General features: G+C 52.4%; 1 protein-coding gene across 3 annotated transcripts in view; it reads left to right on the forward strand.

Annotated features, from left to right (window-relative positions):
- Positions 1–3,773, forward strand: part of si:dkey-100n23.5 — a 124,426-nt gene extending 120,653 nt beyond the window's left edge. For all 3 annotated transcript variants that reach the window (XM_064327119.1, XM_064327118.1, XM_064327117.1), the window contains one exon: positions 3,606–3,773. In XM_064327119.1, coding sequence (XP_064183189.1) covers positions 3,606–3,758 — 153 coding nt within the window. In that variant the 3' untranslated portion in view covers positions 3,759–3,773. The remainder of the gene's footprint in view (positions 1–3,605) is intronic.
- The last annotated feature ends 16,594 nt before the right edge of the window (positions 3,774–20,367 follow it).

Genomic DNA, 20,367 nt, shown 5'->3' on the forward strand with positions numbered 1-20,367 from the left:
CATGGCAGCCCACAGCAGCATCCGTATGTGGACAGAAATTAGAGGCTGTCTCATTAAATCTGGAAGCTCCGGGTTGGTAGGCGTCGCAGACGAAAGGTAGCAAAAGCCGAAAGGAGGAACGTGTGACTTTCTCCTCCCGCTCAGAAGACGCTGCACAATTGCGCGAGGAGAATCGCAGCGGCCACTCTGCCGGCTCCCGCTGATTACAGATTGCGTAATTAAATTACTGCGCTCTGCTGGGGGGTCTCGCTTCTTAACGCTCTGCGGAGCTCATTAAAGGATCGCGCGGCGAGGGGTCGGTTAGACGCGCATTCAAACTGCAGCGGAACTTTCTCCGCTCGTTTTACTGCGTGGTCTGCAGTTCTGAGTCCTGATGTGGCAACCCGCCTGCAGGGTCAACGCAGATCTGACATCAGTGTGCTTTGTCTTTTTTGATCCCCCTTTTGCGAGGGTCTTGTTCGATCGAATAGTATCCGTGGAGACTACATTGGCACAGTCGAGTTAATTTTTTTGCACCGTGGTCGAATATTACGTTTCGCTTTGTTGCAATGTAACATGATAGCGTTTGAGACATGCCACTCGCAGCGCAGACACAACATTTCACTACTGTGTCGGACAGGTGTATTCTCTGCACCAGGAAAACTGTGTCGGTTTTGTAGCAACTACTGCAGTACAAACCAGGATGTAGGTTCCTCTGACATTTTGAGAGGAGCCTATGTGTTAAGTTTCTCTGATCAGGGGACTGCACAGTAAAGATAAAAAAAAATTAGATGCGGGAGAAGAAATTCTGAGTGCCTTATCCTAGTACAAATCAACTGAAAAAGACAGCACTAGCTAAAATATTTTTGATTTGTCTGAAGCAGAAACAAACACTTTGGCAGTTGTCTCCTTTATTGTGCTATCGACTGCGCCGGAAAAAAAAAAAAAAGTTAAATTTCATTCTGGCTCGGTTAATAGCGCTCTGAAAAAGCGAGTTGCCCAAACGCGTTATCGTGCTTGTGCATGACTGAAAATAATTAATTTGAAATATTTTAGCGAGTCCGCTTTTTCATTCATAATAAAGATTAAGGCATAAGGAACATACAGATTATAAACAGATAGTTAATATATTTTTCTTTCTAAAATTATAGAGGATTCAGATTCAATTTAACCGCGATGGCTTCAGAGGTATTGAGTTACACGTTATCGCAATCGTTAGGCTTTTGTCATCTCTCGCGTAACGTCGAACCTTTGGCTCTAACTGAAAAATATGAAAAAGGCGACGTGAGAAATGGAAGGCTTGCTTTTGTGTCTGGGCTGCTGAAATTAAGCGCACGCTTTGGGCTCGGTGTGAAACGGCCCCTCTAATAAAGCAATTTGCCTCGAATTGGCCGCGCAGTTTGGTGTTCATCTCGTCTTTGTGCGGACGAAAGCGGGCTGGATATTGTCCAAAGAAAACACAGTGTGTCCTTTCAGTGACGAATCATGGCTAATAAACCTGGGCTGCGTGCGGAAGGCAAGACGAAGCCTCCTGGCGCGTCCCACACTCTGATTCCATCCTGATTGACGCGTGGTATTCACAGGTCTTCCTGAGGGGGTTGCAGTGATCCTGCACAAATAGCAATTTCGAAGAAGTCTGTTTACCCTCGTATAAGAGTGGACGATTGGCTATGTCCAAAATCATATTATTTTTTCAGATGGTGGGCGGCTGCCTACACGATGTATAACACAGTATTTTCTGTTAATGTGCTTAATAAACAAGGCAATAATATAATGAATAAATAAGCGTCTTTCGGAAATTATTTTAATAACCCACAGGCCTACATTTAACGTTAGAAGTTTTTCTAAATATATTGAGAAGTTACTAGCTTGTCTAACCTTTACTACTTCTTCCTGATCAGCGAATATGGAGCACATGATTTCAAAGATGGCTGTGTGTATGCTAATGTTCATTAACTCTGTTCATTAATACCGGTCCATTTATGTTTAAAAAACCAATGTCGTGACATCGCCATGCAGCGTGCGACCGTATGCGAAATAAATTTAATGGGGAAATTACTATGTTGTTTTATACCAGTTCTGCTAATTAGCATAATGAGTAAACCCATTGTTTGAAATATTATGTTAATGAATGTTGCTCGCTTTGAAAAGCCTCGCTTAGTTGTAACGATATTTCAGCCATTAGCAATAATAATAATCTTACTTGGAGTAACTTTTCCGAAAAGTTTGAAGGATGATCAATTTGCGTGTAAAGGCGTATCATGGATGAAGACAGAAAGCTTACGATATAAAATTGTAATATAGTCCGTCCCTACGTTCATATCTCCCACGGTTAGAAATTCTGCACTGCCCACACTTCCAGCTTCTCTAAAAACATTGATGACAATAAAAGTATGTCTCAAAAAGCGATTATTCTAACGTTTATTACTTATGCATTGATGAGCTTAGCTCTTCCTTTAAAGGAGTACCATGGTTTTCACACTTTCTCGGTTTTATGTGCTGTTTGCAAAAGAGGCATTGAAGAAACACAATGAGTAAAGTATTAAATATGTCCGTTCTGTATTTTTGGAGAAATATGCGTTTTAAATTTATCGTCCTATTTTCAACCGGTTGAGAAAGTTGTCAACTTGGTGCGTCACGAACACAGTAACCACTCCCCTTTCCACGCCCCGTAAACCCATGGATAACTCGAGACCTGCTCGAGACCCATAGTTTGCGCCGCTGGTTTACGGGCAAGACAATGCAAATATTTGACTAACGTTAGGTTCACTTAAATTAGAGTGCCTTTTAAGGACTATTAGATTATTTCTGGTTATATTCATTTAGCTAGCTAATATTAACGTTAGCTAACTAGGTAGTTTGCTTTCATAAGGCAATGTTATTGATAACGTTAGCTAGCTAGTTTGCTTTTATGAGGACGTTATAGTTGTGCTTTTATCTTAACTTGGCTAGCTAGATAGCAAAAATTATAATTGGATATAAGTCAACGTACTTATCTTAGCTATCTATCGATACTTGATATACTACTAAGCTAGCTAGCTTGTGAAAAGTCTCCCAAAAAGAGCGCTTATCATGGGGGTAGCTATGGTAACGGGGCACGGTCTGTCAATCATAGCTAACTGACAGTTCTCATTATCACGCCCAGACGGTTCGGGTGAACTTTTATAGTGGGAAATTTAGGCTTAGAAAAATACGTTTTAAAGTACATTGAAATGACTGAATAATAAAAAAATTATGCACATTTGTTTTGTTGTTGCCTAAAGACAACTGGGAAGTGTCACGTTCAACCACCATGTTACTCCTTTAATACTCGATATGTGAACATGATAGCTATCTCTGTCGAGGTTGGTGGTTGTACTGACATTGTAGTCGATTCTGCTGCTTCTCGTTTGCACAGTTCCTTGCTCTAAGTATGTTAACTAGCATTTCCTCCTGCCTGCTCTTAAACTTGTTGAATGCACTTATGTGTTTAGTTTTGTAAGTCACTGTGGGTAAGGAAATGAGTGTGATAGCAAAAAAACATTGTTTTACAGTTATGCGCATCATGTTATGATTGGATGATATCAGTTCATACGTGTCTGCTTGCGTGTGAAGTAGCTTAACCCTTGCGTTTTGTTTCCTCTCAGATGCAGTCCTGGTTTGGAACATTCAACCCTGAGAGGGAGAGAAGGAAGGTAAGAGCTGGTTTGTTCCATTTCTGGTGTTTGGGGGCGGGGGCGGGGGTGCCGGGGGGGGGGTGTGGTGGTTCACAGCTGGTCCCCGGGTCTAGGGCAGCATGACTGCCATTGGGTTCACATCCCAAAACCGAGCCTTGACAATTCACACAGGAAATCCAACACGCTTCCAACAAAAACAGCCCCCCCCCCCCCCGGAGCTTTCAAACCAAACAAAAACACATCTGTTTTCCACCGCCCCGTCCCACTGCTCCCCACCGCCAGCGCCATAACCCAGCGCCTGCCAGGAGCAGCCTGTCCCCGGCCTGGCGTTCCTCCCCGCGGCCGTGCCGAAGAGCTGGCGGTGACGGGCCCTGCCGGGAGCTGGCGCCGGGCGCCGCGTGGGCGTCCCCCGTCCGCCGCTAGACCAGCGGAAGGCCGCCGACGGCGTTGGCAGACGGGCGTGTGAACGGACGTGCTGCCGCCGGCGGGCGGAGCGAAGGCTTTTGAGTGACGCGGGACCGGCGGCGAATGGAACGTCCGCGCTGGCGCGCGGCAGGCGGACAGACGCACAGTAGCGTGCACACCGCTTAGCGCTTTCTCCAACTCTGACAGTTCGTGAGCTGGGTAAATGTTTGTGTCAGCGTGAAATGTGCTTTATCATAATCGACTGGCTGATAAGGGTGTGACTACTACAGACAGGGGGAGAGTTGGGGTGTGGTTGACAGACGGGGAGAGAGTTGGGGTGTGGCTGACAGACGGGGAAAGTTGGGGTGTGGCTGACAGACGGGCAGAGTTGGGGTGCGGCTGACAGACAGGGGGAGAGTTGGGGTGCGGCTGACAGACGGGGAGAGTTGGGGTGCGGCTGACAGACAGGGGGAGAGTTGGGGTGTGGCTGACAGACAGGGAGAGGAGAGAGAGTTGGGGTGTGTCTAACACACAAGCTGAAACACTGAGCTGCTGCCCTGAATTGGGAGGTCTGCAGTGAGTCAGTCATACTGTACCATACAGACAGGAGAGCAGAAGCAGTGTGTCACTCTCATACCCATGATGCTGTGGGGGGACTAAGGTGTGTGTGTGTGTGTATATGTATGTATGTACGTGCAATGTGTGCGTGTGATTGTTTTTACATATGTGCAGTGTGTGTGTGTGTGTGTGTCTGTACACGTGTGGTGTATGTGTTTTTGTGTCTGTACACATGTGCAGTGTCTGTGTGTGTGTGTATGCATGTGCGGTGTGTGTATGTACGCATGTGCGGTGCGTGTGTGTATATGTGTCTGTACATGTGCAGTGCGTGTGTGTGTGTGTGTGTGTGTGTGTGTGTGTGTGTGTACGCATGTGCGGTGCGTGTGTGTGAGAGAGAGAGAGAGAGAGAGAGAGAGAGAGTGTAAATGCAGAGCTGGGTCTGGGTGACTGGGACGTTGGGCCGTTTGATGTGTGGATCCAATCACTGGCCTTTCATGTGTTCTGAGGGACATCTGGCTGCTGTCCATGGGACTGCTGCGCCTTTGAAGGGAGCAGGTGCAGGGCACTGTGTGGCAGTTTAGCCACTGTCCTTTCATTTCCTCTGTCACACACACCTGTCCCCTCTCATTGGTCCTCTATCGCCCAGGCTCCTCCCCCCTCAACGGTCCCTTGACACCCAGGCCCTTCCCCCGTATTTGGCCTTTTCTATTTATGAATTTTAAAAAAAATCATGAGCATGAATACCCAGTTAGGGAATAAGACAAAAAGCGAAACCCAGAGATGTCCAGGGCGTGGATTTAAAGCGAAAGACAGAGACAGGAAACAGGATACAGCGTTTGGCGGCCGCGTCCGTTCCGCTGACGCCGTGGCCGCTTAACCCGGGGTTACAGCGCCTCCCCGCCCAGCCGCCGGAGGCCGGAGGACAGGCGGGACGAATCGGCTCGCCCGCGGCTCGCTGTCTGACTCCCGCGGCCCCAGCCGCCAGCTCGCCCTCAGCCCTTCCCCCCGACGGCGGGGTCCCGCAGGGTTTGGGGGAGGGGGGGGGGGCGGCTGGACGAGCGCTGTTTTTAAAAGCGGATTAGCCCAGGCGAGTGTACGGGTGCCCCCCCCCCGGCTCCCCGCGGCGAGGCGGATCGATGCGGAGGCCAGCCGTGTCAGACGGACAGGCGGAGGCATAATAAAGCACCGCGTGCGGCGCCGGCTCCTGGGGGAAGGGGGCGTTGGGTCGGGGGCCGAGCCCGGGCCGGAGGTTCTGGGTAAATGCCTCGCAGTCGATGCTCTGGCGTGACCTCTCCCAGGCCCCCCCCCCCCCTCGCTCCGCTCCGCTCCGTCTCTGCGGTGACACCCCCAGCCCTCAGCCTGTCACCGCCTGGTGAACCTCACCCCCCCCGCGTGGTTCCCCTCCCCTCCCCCACACCGCGCTGCAGAGAGGGGAACGCGCTCTCCCTTAAGGCCTTTCCGTTTGGAGTGGGCTGCTGGGACCGGCTCACAGTCTGCCTGCTGGTGCAGCGGAAAACCCCAACGCAGGCTCCCTCTCTCTCTCTCTCTCTCTCTCGCTCGCTCGCTCTCTCTCTCTCTCGCTCGCTCGCTCTCTCTCACACACACACACACACACTTTCTCTATCTCTCATTCTCACACACACGCTATCTCTTTCTCACTCACACACACATACTTTCTCTATCTCTCATTCTCTCACACCTGCTTTCTCTTTCTCTCACACACACACACACATACGCACACACACACTTTCTCTATTTTGCCAGTTCTCTCACACGCTTTCTCTTTCTCACATACACACACACACACACGCTTTCTCTTTCTCACACACACACATACACACATACACACACACACACACACACGCTTTCTCTTTCTCACACACACACATACACACACACACACGCTTTCTCTTTCTCACACACACACATACACACACTTTCTCTTTCTCACACACACACATACACACATACACACACTTTCTCTTTCTCACACACACACACACACACATACACACACACACACACACTTTCTCTTTCTTGCCCATTCTCACACACGATTTTTTCCTGCACACGCTTTTCTCTCAAGTGCTTTTTCTCTCTCTCTCTCTCTCTCTCTCTCTCTCTCTCTCTCACACGCTCACACTTTATCTCTCGATCCTCCGCCTCCCTCTCAGTCCCTTGTTCTCTGTGCTGGAGGGGTGGGGGTGCGGGTGGGGGTGCGGGGGCGGGGGGGGAGGCGTCTCCGTCGGCGGCGGCGGCGTCTGTCAGCGAGGCCCCGCGCGACACGGCGTGTCCTCAGATCGACGGGCGCGGCGACCCTCCTCCGATTCGGCCCCGCGGCGGCGATGGGGGACGGGACGGGACGGGACGGACGGGGCGAACGAGAGCGGCGCTGCGGGGGCGGGGCCCGGCGCCCGCGCGGGACGCCGGCGGCCAGGGGAACGGCGCCGGTAATGAGAGCTGACAGGGGAGCCGGCTCGTAATTGGGCGGCTGCGTTTGCTGGCAGGCAGAAGAGGAGAGCGAGAGAGCGAGTGAGAGAGAGAGAGAGAGAGAGAGAGAGAGAGAGGAGCGCATCTGGCTCCCGCTCGATAAACGAGGCGAGCGAACGCGCAGCTCCCTTCCTCTGCGCTGATTTGAATAATGAGGGACTTTAATTTGCCCGTGCCCCCCCTCCCCCCCCGCCCCCCCCCTTGCGCAGCACTCACGGTGGGGCTCTAATTGCTTTCCTGTGCGTGGAGTGCGCAGGATCTGCCTGACTGAGTGCTCGCTCTCCCTCTCTCCTTCCTTCCTCTCTCCCTCTCGCCTTCCTTCTCTCTCTCCCTCCCTCCTTCCTTCTCTCCTCTCCTCCTCTCCCTCCTCCTCCCTCCTTCCTTCTCTCTCTCTCTCTCCTCCCTCCTTCCTTTTCTCTCTCTCTCCCTCCCTCCCTCCCTCCTTCCTTCTCTCTCTCTCCCTCTCTTCCTTCTCTCCTCCCTCTCTCCCCTCTCTCTTCCTTCTCCTCCTCCCTCCTCTCCTTTCCTTCCCCTCTCTCTCCCTCCCTCCTTCCTTCTCTCTCTCTCCCCCTCTCGCTCTCTCCCTCCCTCCTTCCTTCCTCTCTCTCCCCTCCTCTCCCTCTCTCCTTCTTCTTCTCTCCCCTCCTCCTCCTCCTCTCCTTCTCTCTCCCTCCTCTCCTTCTCCTCTCTCCTCTCTCTCCTCCTCTCCTCTCTCCTCCTCTCTCCCTCTCTCTCCCTCCCTCCTCTTCCTTCTCTCCTCTCCCTTCTCCTTCCTTCTCTTCCCCTCTGCTTCTGCTCCTCCGTCTTCTCTCTTCCTCTCTCTCTCCTTCTCCCCTCGCACTCCACCTCGCCCTCTGCTTGTCGCCTTCGGATCTCGACGGCTCTCTGCGCTGTCCTCTCCGTTCTCGAAATATACTAAACAGCCTCTCGCTGTCTCTCCGTCCTCTGGTTATACAGCTCGCGCTGATCTCTCCCTGGAGAAATATCTAACAGCCTCTGCGCTGATCTCTCCAGTTCTGGAGAAATAATACTAAACAGCCTCTGCGCTGATCTCTCCAGTTCTGGAGAAATAATACTAAACAGCCTCTGCGCTGATCTCTCCAGTTCTGGAGAAATAATACTAAACAGCCTCTGCGCTGATCTCTCCAGTTCTGGAGAAATAATACTAAACAGCCTCTGCGCTGATCTCTCCAGTTCTGGAGAAATAATACTAAACAGCCTCTGCGCTGATCTCTCCAGTTCTGGAGAAATAATACTAAACAGCCTCTGCGCTGATCTCTCCAGTTCTGGAGAAATAATACTAAACAGCCTCTGCGCTGATCTCTCCAGTTCTGGAGAAATAATACTAAACAGCCTCTGCGCTGATCTCTCCAGTTCTGGAGAAATAATACTAAACAGCCTCTGCGCTGATCTCTCCAGTTCTGGAGAAATAATACTAAACAGCCTCTGCGCTGATCTCTCCAGTTCTGGAGAAATATACTAAACAGCCTCTGCGCTGATCTCTCCAGTTCTGGAGAAATAATACTAACAGCCTCTGCGCTGATCTCTCCAGTTCTGGAGAAATAATACTAAACAGCCTCTGCGCTGATCTCTCCAGTTCTGGAGAAATAATACTAAACAGCCTCTGCGCTGATCTCTCCAGTTCTGGAGAAATAATACTAAACAGCCTCTGCGCTGATCTCTCCAGTTCTGGAGAAATAATACTAAACAGCCTCTGCGCTGATCTCTCCAGTTCTGGAGAAATAATACTAAACAGCCTCTGCGCGATCTCTCCAGTTCTGGAGAAATAATACTAACAGCCTCTGCGCTGATCTCTCCAGTTCTGGAGAAATATACTAACAGCCTCTGCGCTGATCTCTCCAGTTCTGGAGAAATAATACTAAACAGCCTCTGCGCTGATCTCTCCAGTTCTGGAGAAATAATACTAAACAGCCTCTGCGCTGATCTCTCCAGTTCTGGAGAAATAATACTAAACAGCCTCTGCGCTGATCTCTCCAGTTCTGGAGAAATAATACTAAACAGCCTCTGCGCTGATCTCTCCAGTTCTGGAGAAATAATACTAAACAGCCTCTGCGCTGATCTCTCCAGTTCTGAGAAATAATACTAACAGCCTCTGCGCTGATCTCTCCAGTTCTGGAGAAATAATACTAAACAGCCTCTGCGCTGATCTCTCCAGTTCTGGAGAATAATACTAACAGCCTCTGCGCTGATCTCTCCAGTTCTGGAGAAATAATACTAAACAGCCTCTGCGCTGATCTCTCCAGTTCTGGAGAAATAACTAACAGCTCTGCTGATTCTCTTCTGGAGAAATAACTAAACAGCCTCTGCGCTGATCTCTCAGTTCTGGAGAAATAATACTAAACAGCCTCTGCGCTGATCTCTCCAGTTCTGGAGAATAATACTAAACAGCCTCTGCGCTGATCTCTCCAGTTCTGGAGAAATAATACTAAACAGCTCTGCGCTGATCTCTCCAGTTCTGGAGAAATAATACTAAACAGCCTCTGCGCTGATCTCTCCAGTTCTGGAGAATAATACTAACAGCCTCTGCGCTGATCTCTCCAGTTCTGGAGAAAATACTAACAGCCTCTGCGCTGATCTCTCCAGTTCTGGAGAAATAATACTAAACAGCCTCTGCCGATCTCTCCAGTTCTGGAGAAATATACTAAACAGCCTCTGCGTGATCTTCCAGTTCTGGAGAAATAATACTAACAGCCTCTGCGCTGATCTCTCCAGTTCTGGAGAAATAATACTAAACAGCTCTGCGCTGATCTCTCCGTTCTGGAGAAATAATACTAACAGCCTCTGCGCTGACTCTCCAGTTCTGGAGAAATAATACTACAGCCTCTGCGCGATCTCTCCAGTTCTGGAGAAATATCTAAACAGCTCTGCGACTCTCCAGTCTGGAAATCTAAGCTGATCTCTCCAGTTCTGGAGAAATATCTAACAGCCTCTGCCTGATCTCTCCAGTTCTGGAGAAATACTAACAGCCTCTGCTGATTTCCAGTTCTGGAGAAATATCTAAACAGCTCTGCGCTGATCTCTCCAGTTCTGGGAAATAAGAAGAGAATATCTAACAGCCTCTGCGCTGATCTCTCCAGTTCTGGAGAAATAAAGCCTCTATACTGGATAATCGCTGCGCCCCCCGTTCTGATTCCTCGCTTCTTTGGGATATCTAAAGCAGCCTCTGCGTGATCTCTCAGTCTGGAGAAATGATCGTAAACAGCCTCTGCACAGAATCTCTCCATTCTGAGAAATGACTAAAGCAGCCTCTGCGCTGATCTCTCCAGTTCTGGAGAAATGATGCTAAGCAGCCTCTGCACAATCTCCAGTCTGGAGATGACGTACGATCAATGCTGAAGAAATGATGCTAAGCAGCCTCTGCACAGAACTCTCCAGTTCTGGAGAAATGACGTACAGAACTCTAGAATGCTGAAGAAATTATGCTGAACAGACTCTGCAGAACTCTCCAGTTCTGGAGAAATGACGTACAGAACTCTAGAATGCTGAAGAAATTATGCTGAACAGACTCTGCAGAACTGTCCAGTTCTGGAGAAATGACGTACAGCACTCTAGAATGCTGAAGAAATTATGCTAAACAGACTCTGCAGAACTCTCCGGTTCTGGAGAAATGGCGCTGAGCAGCCTCTCCCCTTATCTTGTGCTCCTGGAGAAGGGAGGCTAAACGGCTTCTCTGCTGGCCCCCAGCCATGCTTCTCTTTCCCTTCAGCTCTTTTGCTTTTAAAAGGCAGTTTATTACTGTCTGTGAAATGCATCAGTTTAAATCCACAGCGAGAGTAATGGCTTTCCATTCATTCAGAAGTGCCGATAAAGGGTGGTCTACGTGTGTGTGTGTGTGTGTGTGTGAGTGTGTGCGTGTGTGAGTGTGTGTGTGTGTGTGTGTGTGTGTAAATGGGTGAGTGTGTGTGAGGGTGTTGCATTTACATGGTTGTGTGTATGTATTTATATGTGTGTAGCAGTAGGGGTGCATGTGTCACACTGACGACAGTATGTGTGTAAGTGTACACTGATGACAGCACCATCGTAGCACGTTCTGAGCAAGACCGGAAGTGCATTCTGGATGCCTTTAATAAGGCTTACAAGCTCTTGGGCCTTGCATGAAAACACCCATATCGTCCACCAACCACCAAGCACTGCATCTTTCACTCCGCCCCAAAATACGAGTTGACAGCCACTCCCTTGGAAATGTGGATGACTTCCCACATCTCTCCCCCAAGGCCAGCGTCACTGCAGAAACGCACTGCCTGAGCAGTGCCGGTGTAGTCTACTCCAGGGCCCTCAAAGATCCTAACCGAACTTCGGTTGTGGTCCTCCCCAAGCAATGCTACCAAGATGCCTTCTCAGAGTCCTGAGGATCACGTGTTAAAGCAAGTGCACTGACACCACGTCTTAGAGGAAGCCAACACTAACAGCGTGACTACCGCAACGATCAACAACTCAGAGTGGCAACGCCCAACTCACGACTCCCCAAACAGATCATGTACTCCCATCCGAAGGAAGGTCAGTGTGCCTCTAGTGGCCAAAAGAGGCACTACAGAGACATCATCCAGACAGTTTTGTCATGTTTGAATGCCGGACTTTGATTCAAGTACGACTTGAGTCGTAAATATCATGCCTCGTCCCTCGACTCAAACTCGTTCACTGATGAAGCGGACTTGGCCTTGGACTTGACTTTGGACTTGACCTTGGACTTGGTCTGGGACTTGCACTTGCGCTCCACTCGAACACTGATGACTCAAGTTGTCCATTATCACTTTTTCAGACTGGTCATCTGTTCTGAAACAGCTGACAACGTAACAGCGTTCGTGTTTGGTTTCACAACCAAATGATTTCTGGCCCATTTTGAATTATGATGAAAATTCTCTTGGGCTTCTTGTGAGTAGACAAGAGAGTTACTAAGGTAACCCATCATGGAGATGGTTGCTTTTTAAAAAACTATTTAAAACAGTTATTTACGTTCAGAAAACAGTCAGCCAGCTAACTACCCTTTAGCTTTCTCCATTTCCGCTTTTCACTGACTTGCTATCTTGGCTATGCATTTATTGGGGCGAGGGCATGGTAAGTTAGCCAATACTCTTTGAGATCTTGAGATTGTGATTTTTGTTTCATTTAGACCCTTTAAATGGATCTCAGTTCTTTATCTTGTGCTGGAGTGAGTCAAAGCAGACTCGATCTTGATGACTCTGGACTCAAGTACAGGGGACTTGGACTCGACTTGGTCTTGACTTGTTGTGTTTTGAACTCAGACTTAAACACTGAGGACCTGGGACTCGATTCGGACTGGTGACTTGACTCCAAGGCTGCGTCAGGATTAACATCAAGATATTTCACGTCAGCATCGTGAACAGGGGGGAACTGAGTGAACCAGCGCCTCTGGGAAACAAAAGTTCCATCGGGGCGCTGCACATCACGAGAGGGATCTCTCAGCCGTACCGCTGAAGCAAAGCGCTTCCTGCACAAACCACCAGGAACTTCACCCCACCAGCCACCTCCACCACTCACCAGTGCCCACACTGCTGCAGAGCCTGCAGGTCTCACACCAGCCTCCACCACCATCTGAGGACCCGAAAATAGAATATGGAAGACAATCATACTCGACCCGAGTGAACACGGATGGTGATATGAATATATGTGTGTATAAGAGTGTGTGTGTGTTAATGAGGTATGTGTGTGTGTGTGGGTGTGTATGTGTGTTTTGGTGTATTTATACAGTATGTGTGTGTTTCTGTGTGTTTGTGTGTGTGTGTGTATGTATCTGTGCGTGTGTATGTGTGTGTGTGTGTATGTGTGTGTCTCTTTGTGTGTGTGTGTGTATGTGTCTGTTTGTCTGTGTGTGTGTGTGTGTGTGTGTATGTGTCTCTTTGTGTGTGTGTGGATGTGTTTGTGTGTGTGTGTATGTATCTGTGCATTTGTGTATGTATGTGTGTGTGTGTGTGTATGTGTCTCTTTGTGTGTATGTGTCTGTTTGTGTGTGTATGTCTGTGTGTGTGTGTGTATGTGTGTATCTCTTTGTGTGTGTGTGTATGTATCTGTGCGTGTGTGTGTGTGTGTATGTGTGTGTCTCTTTGTGTGTGTGTGTATGTGTGTGTGCATGTGTGTGTGTGTATGTGTGTGTCTCTTTGTGTGTGTGTGTGTGTGTGTGTGTGTGTGTATGTGTGTGTCTCTTTGTGTGTGTGTATGTGTGTGTGTGTGGGCGCGGCTGAGGGAGGAGAGTACAGCGTATGTTTGTGAAAGTAGGAGAGGTCCCAGAGGGACGACAGTGTTGTTGTATTTACCGTGCTGTGTTATTGTTGGGATGCCTCCCCTCCCTGTGGCAGCTGTTCTGGAATGGAAATACATGTGGGCTGCACTCTCATTAGACCAATCCCGTTTAGCATTCCTTAAAACACAGATGGGGGTTTTCTTGTGGGAGCTGTGCGTGTGTGGTTGTGTGTCTGTGAGTGTGAGTGTGTGTGTGTGTGTGGGGTGTGGTGTGTATATTTGTGGTGTGTGGGGTTTTTATACGTGTGTGTGTGTGGTGTGTATATTTGTGGTGTGGGGTTTTTATACGTGTGTGTGTGTGTGTGGCGTGTGTGTTTGTGTGGTGTGTGGGAGTGTTATTTGGTGTGTGGTTGTGTGTGTGTGTGTGTGTGTGTGGCGTGTGTATTTGTGGTGTGTGGGACTTGTACTTGTCTGTTTGTCTGCTCTTCTGGTTGGGAGATCTCTTGGAGGACCGTGGCAGTGTGCATGGGCGCATGTGTACATGTTTGTTTGTTTATTTGTTTGTTTGCATATGCGTCTGTGTCTGTGTGTGCGCGTGCATGTGTTTTCCAGCCAATCCCTTGCAGGTTTTCTCTTTTCGTTCAGCATGTTTAAAGCTGCAACTCACCAGTACACACTGCTAGAGTGCACTGCACTCCCCACACACATACACACACACACACACACACGCATACGCACGCGCACACATACACACACATGCATACGCACGCGCACACATACACACACATGCACACACACACTCACAGACACACATGCATACACACACACACACACACACACACACATACACACACACACACTCCCACGCATGCATGCGCACACAGCGGCTCTCCAGGCAGCGTCTGCTCTGATTACATGTCAGAATGGCACCATGGCTCCTGCACCTGTTACCATGTTTATGTTAATGCTGCCCCTAAGTGGCAGATGCAATTACTGCACATTGTAGCGTACGCTGGCCACGCACGAACACACTAATGAAGAGACTAATTGCCAGTTTTTGAGGGCTGAAGTTAGACCGATTCCCTCATTCACACACAAGCACACACACACACACACACACGTACACACACACACACGCACGCACACACATACCCTGCACACACTAAGAGACACACGCACAGGCACGCACTAAGAGACAACACACTCACCACAAGAGACACACACAACACACACACACACACACAGGCACGCACGTACACACGCGCACACATTTGCATACACACACCCCCTGTCCTGCTTGGCTTCTTTCCTGGCTGCTCTCCTGTGAGTTTTCTGTGCGTTTGATCAGCTGAGGTGTTTGTGGGAGATAAAAGGGCTCTCTCACTGAGCGCCCCAGTCCTGCAGCCACATGCTTCGTATACACACACACACCCACACGCACGCACACACACACACACGCACCACACCACACACACCACCACACCACACCACCACGCACACACACACCCCACACACACACACCACACGCACACACACACACCACCACCACACACACACACACACACACCACACGCACACGACACACACACCACACACACACACACACACAGCACACACACACACCGCACCACACACGCACACACACACACACACACGCACACACACACCACACGCACGCACACACACACACACGCACCACACACCACGCACACACACACACAACACACAACCACGCACACACATCACACACACACACCACACACGCACACACGCACACACACGCCACACACACACACACACACACGCACACACACACACGCACGCACGCACACACACACGCACACACGCACGCACACACACACACACACACGCACGCACACACATGCACACACGCACGCACGCACACGCACACACACACGCACGCACACACACACACACGCACGCACACAAGCACACTCACCCACACACACACACACACAGACACAGACACACACACGCAGACACAGACACACGCACGCACACACACACACACACACACACACATACACACGCATTCCCGCTGGCCTGACACCTGCTGCCAGCACGCTGAAATCGGGGGGGAGGGGCTTTGCTGCAGAGCAGACGGCCGGGGCTGCCGTTTTGGGTTTCTGGCGCTGCGCTGGTTTGCATTGTTCCCCCCTGCACGCCGTGTCAGAGAAGCCTGTCCAGGCTGTGAGCGGCGGAGTGGGGGGAGGGTCACGGACGGGACGGGCCGTCGATGGGGACGGCCGGGGGTTGCTCTCAGCCGGAGGCTTCTCTCAGACTGCTCAGGAGATCGGCCGAATTCCTCCGCTCGCAGACGGCGGCAGCGGTCTCTCCGACCTCCGGACTCTGAGACGCGCCGTGCATGCCTCTCTCTCTCTCCGCACGCTGCGGCCGCGAGGAGTGCTTCTTTCTGTCTCCCGGCAACAGCGAACGGTCCCCTTGAGTGCCGCGGCTGACACGCGGGGAAAGGTGCGGTCGTTTTCTCCGGTTCTCGGCCGCTGTCGGGCCCTGAGCGGCTGATAAACACGCTTTCGGTCCTTAGGTCGGCGGTGGCCGCGAGCTTTGCCTTCCGCGGCGGTATGTGTGTAGGGGGGGTGGGGGAGGGGGCTGCGGGGGCCGGCCTGGAAGGACTCTGACTGGGCGACACGACCTTGCGTGTCTGCACGCGCTCTGCTCTGTGTGGTGGTGTGTGTGTTTTGTGTGTCTCGCGCTAGCCTGTGTGTGTGTGTGTTGTGTGTCTGCGTGAGTTGTGTGTTCTGCGTGTCTGTGAGTGAGTGTGGTGTGTGTGTCGCTCTGTGTGTGTGTTTTCTGTGTGTTGCATGCGTGTGGTGTGTGTGTGTGTGTGTGTCTGCGTGAGTGTGTGTGTGTGTGTGTGTCTGCGTGCGCTCAGCTCTGTGTGTGTTTCTGTGTGTCTGCGTGAGTGAGTGTGTGTGTGTGTTGTTGTGTGTCTGCGTGGTGTGTGTGTGTTGTGTGTTGGTGAGTGGTTGGTGGTGTGTGTGTGTCTCTGAGGCTGTCAGGCTGTTTCTTCTAGGGTGTTCTGCATCAGTTTTGTTGTGTTGTGGGCGTGAATTTCCTGTCGCTATTTCCACACACACACACACACACACACACACACTCACACAGAAACACCTAGACACACACACACACACACACACACACACACACAGAAACACCTAGACACACACACACGCACACACACACACACACACACAAACATGCATATACACAATCACACACACACACACCCACACACACAGACACACACACACACACACACAGAGCAGAGGTATAAATGAGGTGTGGTCAGAGGGTGTAATCTGTGCACTGTAATGATCTCGGAAGGAGGCTCAGCTGAAGTGTTGTTTGGTTTCTGTACTGTCCGCCTGTGTGTTTGTTTGGGCGCTGGGGCCCTGGCCCGTGTCATGGCCGCGTGGCGGGTGCGCTGGCGGCCGGGCCGGTTGAGTGCTGCGCGGGGCTTAGAGCCCTGTGAGGCGGCGCTAATGGGAGGGTCTTTACAGCGCACGAGCCGGGCTTTGATTGGCAGCGTGACGCCCCCCCCCCTCCCCCCCTCCCCCCACCAGCCTCTGTTCTCAGGCTCCGGCCTTTGAGTGCTGATCTGTGGGAAACCTGTGCAGCCCTGCCCCCCCTCTACAGCCCTGTTCCCCCCACCACAGCGCCCACAGCCCCCCTACAGCCCTGGCCCACCACACGCTCTGTCCCCCACACAGCCCCCTACAGCCCCTGTTCCCCTCCACAGCCCCCCACAGCCCCGCTACCACCCCGCTACCCACCACAACCCTGTTCCCCCCCCACAACCCTGTTCCCCCCACCACCCACCCCCCACACAGCCCCGCTACCCACCACAACCCTGTTCCCCCCTACCACACCCTGTTCCCCCCCCCCCACAACCCTTTCCCCCCCTACAGCACCACACCTCAGCCCTGCTCCCACAACTTTCCCCCCACCACAGCCCCACAGCCCCCCCTACAGCCCTGTTCTGCCCCACCACGGCCCCCACACAGCCCCACAGCCCCCCTACAGCCCTGTTCCCCCCACACGGCCCAGCTCCCCCCCACAGCCCCGCCGGCTTTGTAATGCTCCGCTTTCATCTTCGTGCGCGGAGCCGAGCGCGGGCCCGATGTGCTCGGAGCTCCGGGGACCCCCCCCCTCCCCCCTCCCCCCCCCCACCCCCCACCCCCCAGCCCGCCCGATAATCCGGGGGAGAGGCGGAGCCGTGTTTGGCGGGAGACGAGCCCGTGTCTAAACGCGCGGAGCGGAAAGAGGCGGGGGGGGCGCCCGAGCGCTCAGAGAGCGACGCCGCGGTCCTGAGGGAGGACCCCCCCCCCCCCACTCCCCCCGCGCTCCGCAGCCGAGCGGAACCGGACAGATGAGCGGATTTACGGCTGAAGCCTCCTTCCTGCTGCCCCCCCCCCCACCCCCTCCCCCGCTCCAGCCCACCGGCCCGAAGCCTCGCGAAAATAACAAACGCCGATGACAGCAGCCCGTGGCTGGCTCCTCGCGAAGCCCCCCCTCGCTCCCCCCCGCCCGCGGCCGCTCCGCTCTGCCAGATAAACGCTCGCGCCGCTGTAAACAATTAGATAAAGCCGGGGCTTTCACACGCGCGCTCTCAATTAGCCGCGTCCCTGTCGCACCTTCCCCGCACGCGCCCAAATCGATCGATTAATTAAGCGCCGTCCTGGCACATCCGTCGCAGGTCTTCAATCACGGGAGCTATGACAGCCCCCCCCCCCTCCCCTCCTCTCCCCTCACCCCCCCCTCCCCCTCTCCCGCTGCCTTCCCCGCTCTCCTGTCTCCCTTTTCAGTCCGCATGAATAATGCACTGTCCGGAGGGCTTCCGAAACGGGCGGGGGCGGGTGGGGGGAGGGAGGAGATAGATGGGGGGGGGGGGGGGGGGGAGGCGGGGGGGGGAGGCAATAAAGGCGGCTCGTTCTTGAGGAACGCGGCGGGGCCAATAACGCAGTCAGGCCGCGGGCGGCGGCCGCGCTGACTCAGGAGCCGCATACATCAACATCGAAATGAGGAGCGGAGCCGCCCGCCATCCCGCCATCCCGCCATCCCGCGCGCCCCCCTGAATACAGATCCGAGCAGAGCGGCGGCCAGCGTTGGGCTGCTCGGGGTGCCGGGCCGTGTTTGGAGGGCGTGGGGGGGGGGCTCCGCAGCGCCGCTAACGTCGCGCTGGAGACGAGGAGGAGGAGGAGGAGGAGGAGGCGGCGCCCAGCTCCGGCTGCCTTCCTGGGAGAGGACGTGTGTAAACAGGAGGAGCGGCGCTCTATAAATATCATCAGACCGTAATAAGAGCAATAATAATCCCCCCGAATATTTGCCCGGGGAAAGATTAGCATTCGGCTCCGGAGCGCGAGGAGAAGCGCGGCGCGCGAGATAAGGTTACTCACCGCCGCACGCGCACGCGCACACACACACACACACACACACGCACGCACGCACGCACGCACGCACGCACGCACGCACGCACGCACGCACGCTCGCACGCACGCACGCACGCACGCACGCACGCACGCACGCACGCACGCACACACTCGCACGCACGCTCGCACACGCACGCACCACACACACACACACACACACTCGCACGCACGCTCGCACACCACGCACGCACCACCACCACACACACACCACACGCACGCACGCACACACACACACACAACCACACACACAAACACACACACACACACACGTGCAAATACAGGCTAACGCACACGCAAATACAGGCACACGCACGCGCGCTCTCACATAAACGCGATCGATACACGAATACAAGCACAGGTTCTCAGTCACGCGCGCTGCACTGACAGACACACACACACACACACACACACACACACACACACGTGCAGATACAGGCTAACGCACGCGCGCTCTCACATGAACGCGATCGATACACGAATACATACACATGTATGCGCACACAAGCACAGGTTCTCAGTCACACACGCTGCACTGACAGACACACACACACACACACACACACACACACATGTTTAAGGCACACAAGGGATGGGTACCAGTACTTGAGTCCTTGAAAGGCAACGACTGCTCAAGATACTAGATAGTTCTAAAAAATGTTATAATATTAATAAAATAATCAGGAATGAATTAACGGCATTAGTCATTTACGTGGCACCTTCGGTAGTTTGCTGTTTTATGGGTAATAACAGCTTCTTGAATCCTTGCCCCGCAGCCTGTATTTTGGAAGCAGTTGCGACTCTAAAAACGTTTTTTTTTTTTTTTTTTCCCAACATTGTCGTGGGTCCTCAAGGATACAGGAAATGACTTGCACGTTAAAGGCATAATTCATTTCCTGCACTTTTTTTTTGACAGACAGGCTTTTGTGCGTGATGAAGATGTTTCAGATACAGACGTTTCTGATGACGTTCCAGCGTTATAAAGGCTGGCGTCGCGGCCTCTGCGGCCTCATCGTTTAAAGCGAGCGGCTACGCTTCAGGAAATTCCTGAGCAGCTCGCGCTGCGACATTCTGCCTCCGGAGGTTGCGCTCTGCGGAGATGCGCGTAATGCAGGTTGAGCAGACACCGGTCACGTTCTCTCGTCGCGCTGGCAACAAGCAACGTTCCGAACGCAAACGAAATCACTGAAAATCATCAAAATTCCCATCTCTATATGCAGAGATGCACACGCTGTCTCGTGCACTCTCTCACACACACACACGCTGTCTCGTGCACTCTCTCACACACACACACGCTGTCTCGTGCACTCTCTCACACACACACACGCTGTCTCGTGCACTCTCTCACACACACACGCTGTCTCGTGCACTCTCTCACACACACACACGCTGTCTCGTGCACTCTCTCACACACACACACGCTGTCTCATGCGCTCTCTCACACACACACACACGCAGTTTTACAGATATATATCCTCACGCGCACACACGCACATACACACACACACACACAGCTGTACAGACGTGCAGTCTCACACACCTACGCGCACCCTGTTTCTCACACACACACACACACACGCTGTCTCATGCAC

This window comes from Anguilla rostrata, chromosome 3, assembly GCF_018555375.3.
Source record: "Anguilla rostrata isolate EN2019 chromosome 3, ASM1855537v3, whole genome shotgun sequence".
Lineage (NCBI taxonomy): Eukaryota > Metazoa > Chordata > Actinopteri > Anguilliformes > Anguillidae > Anguilla > Anguilla rostrata.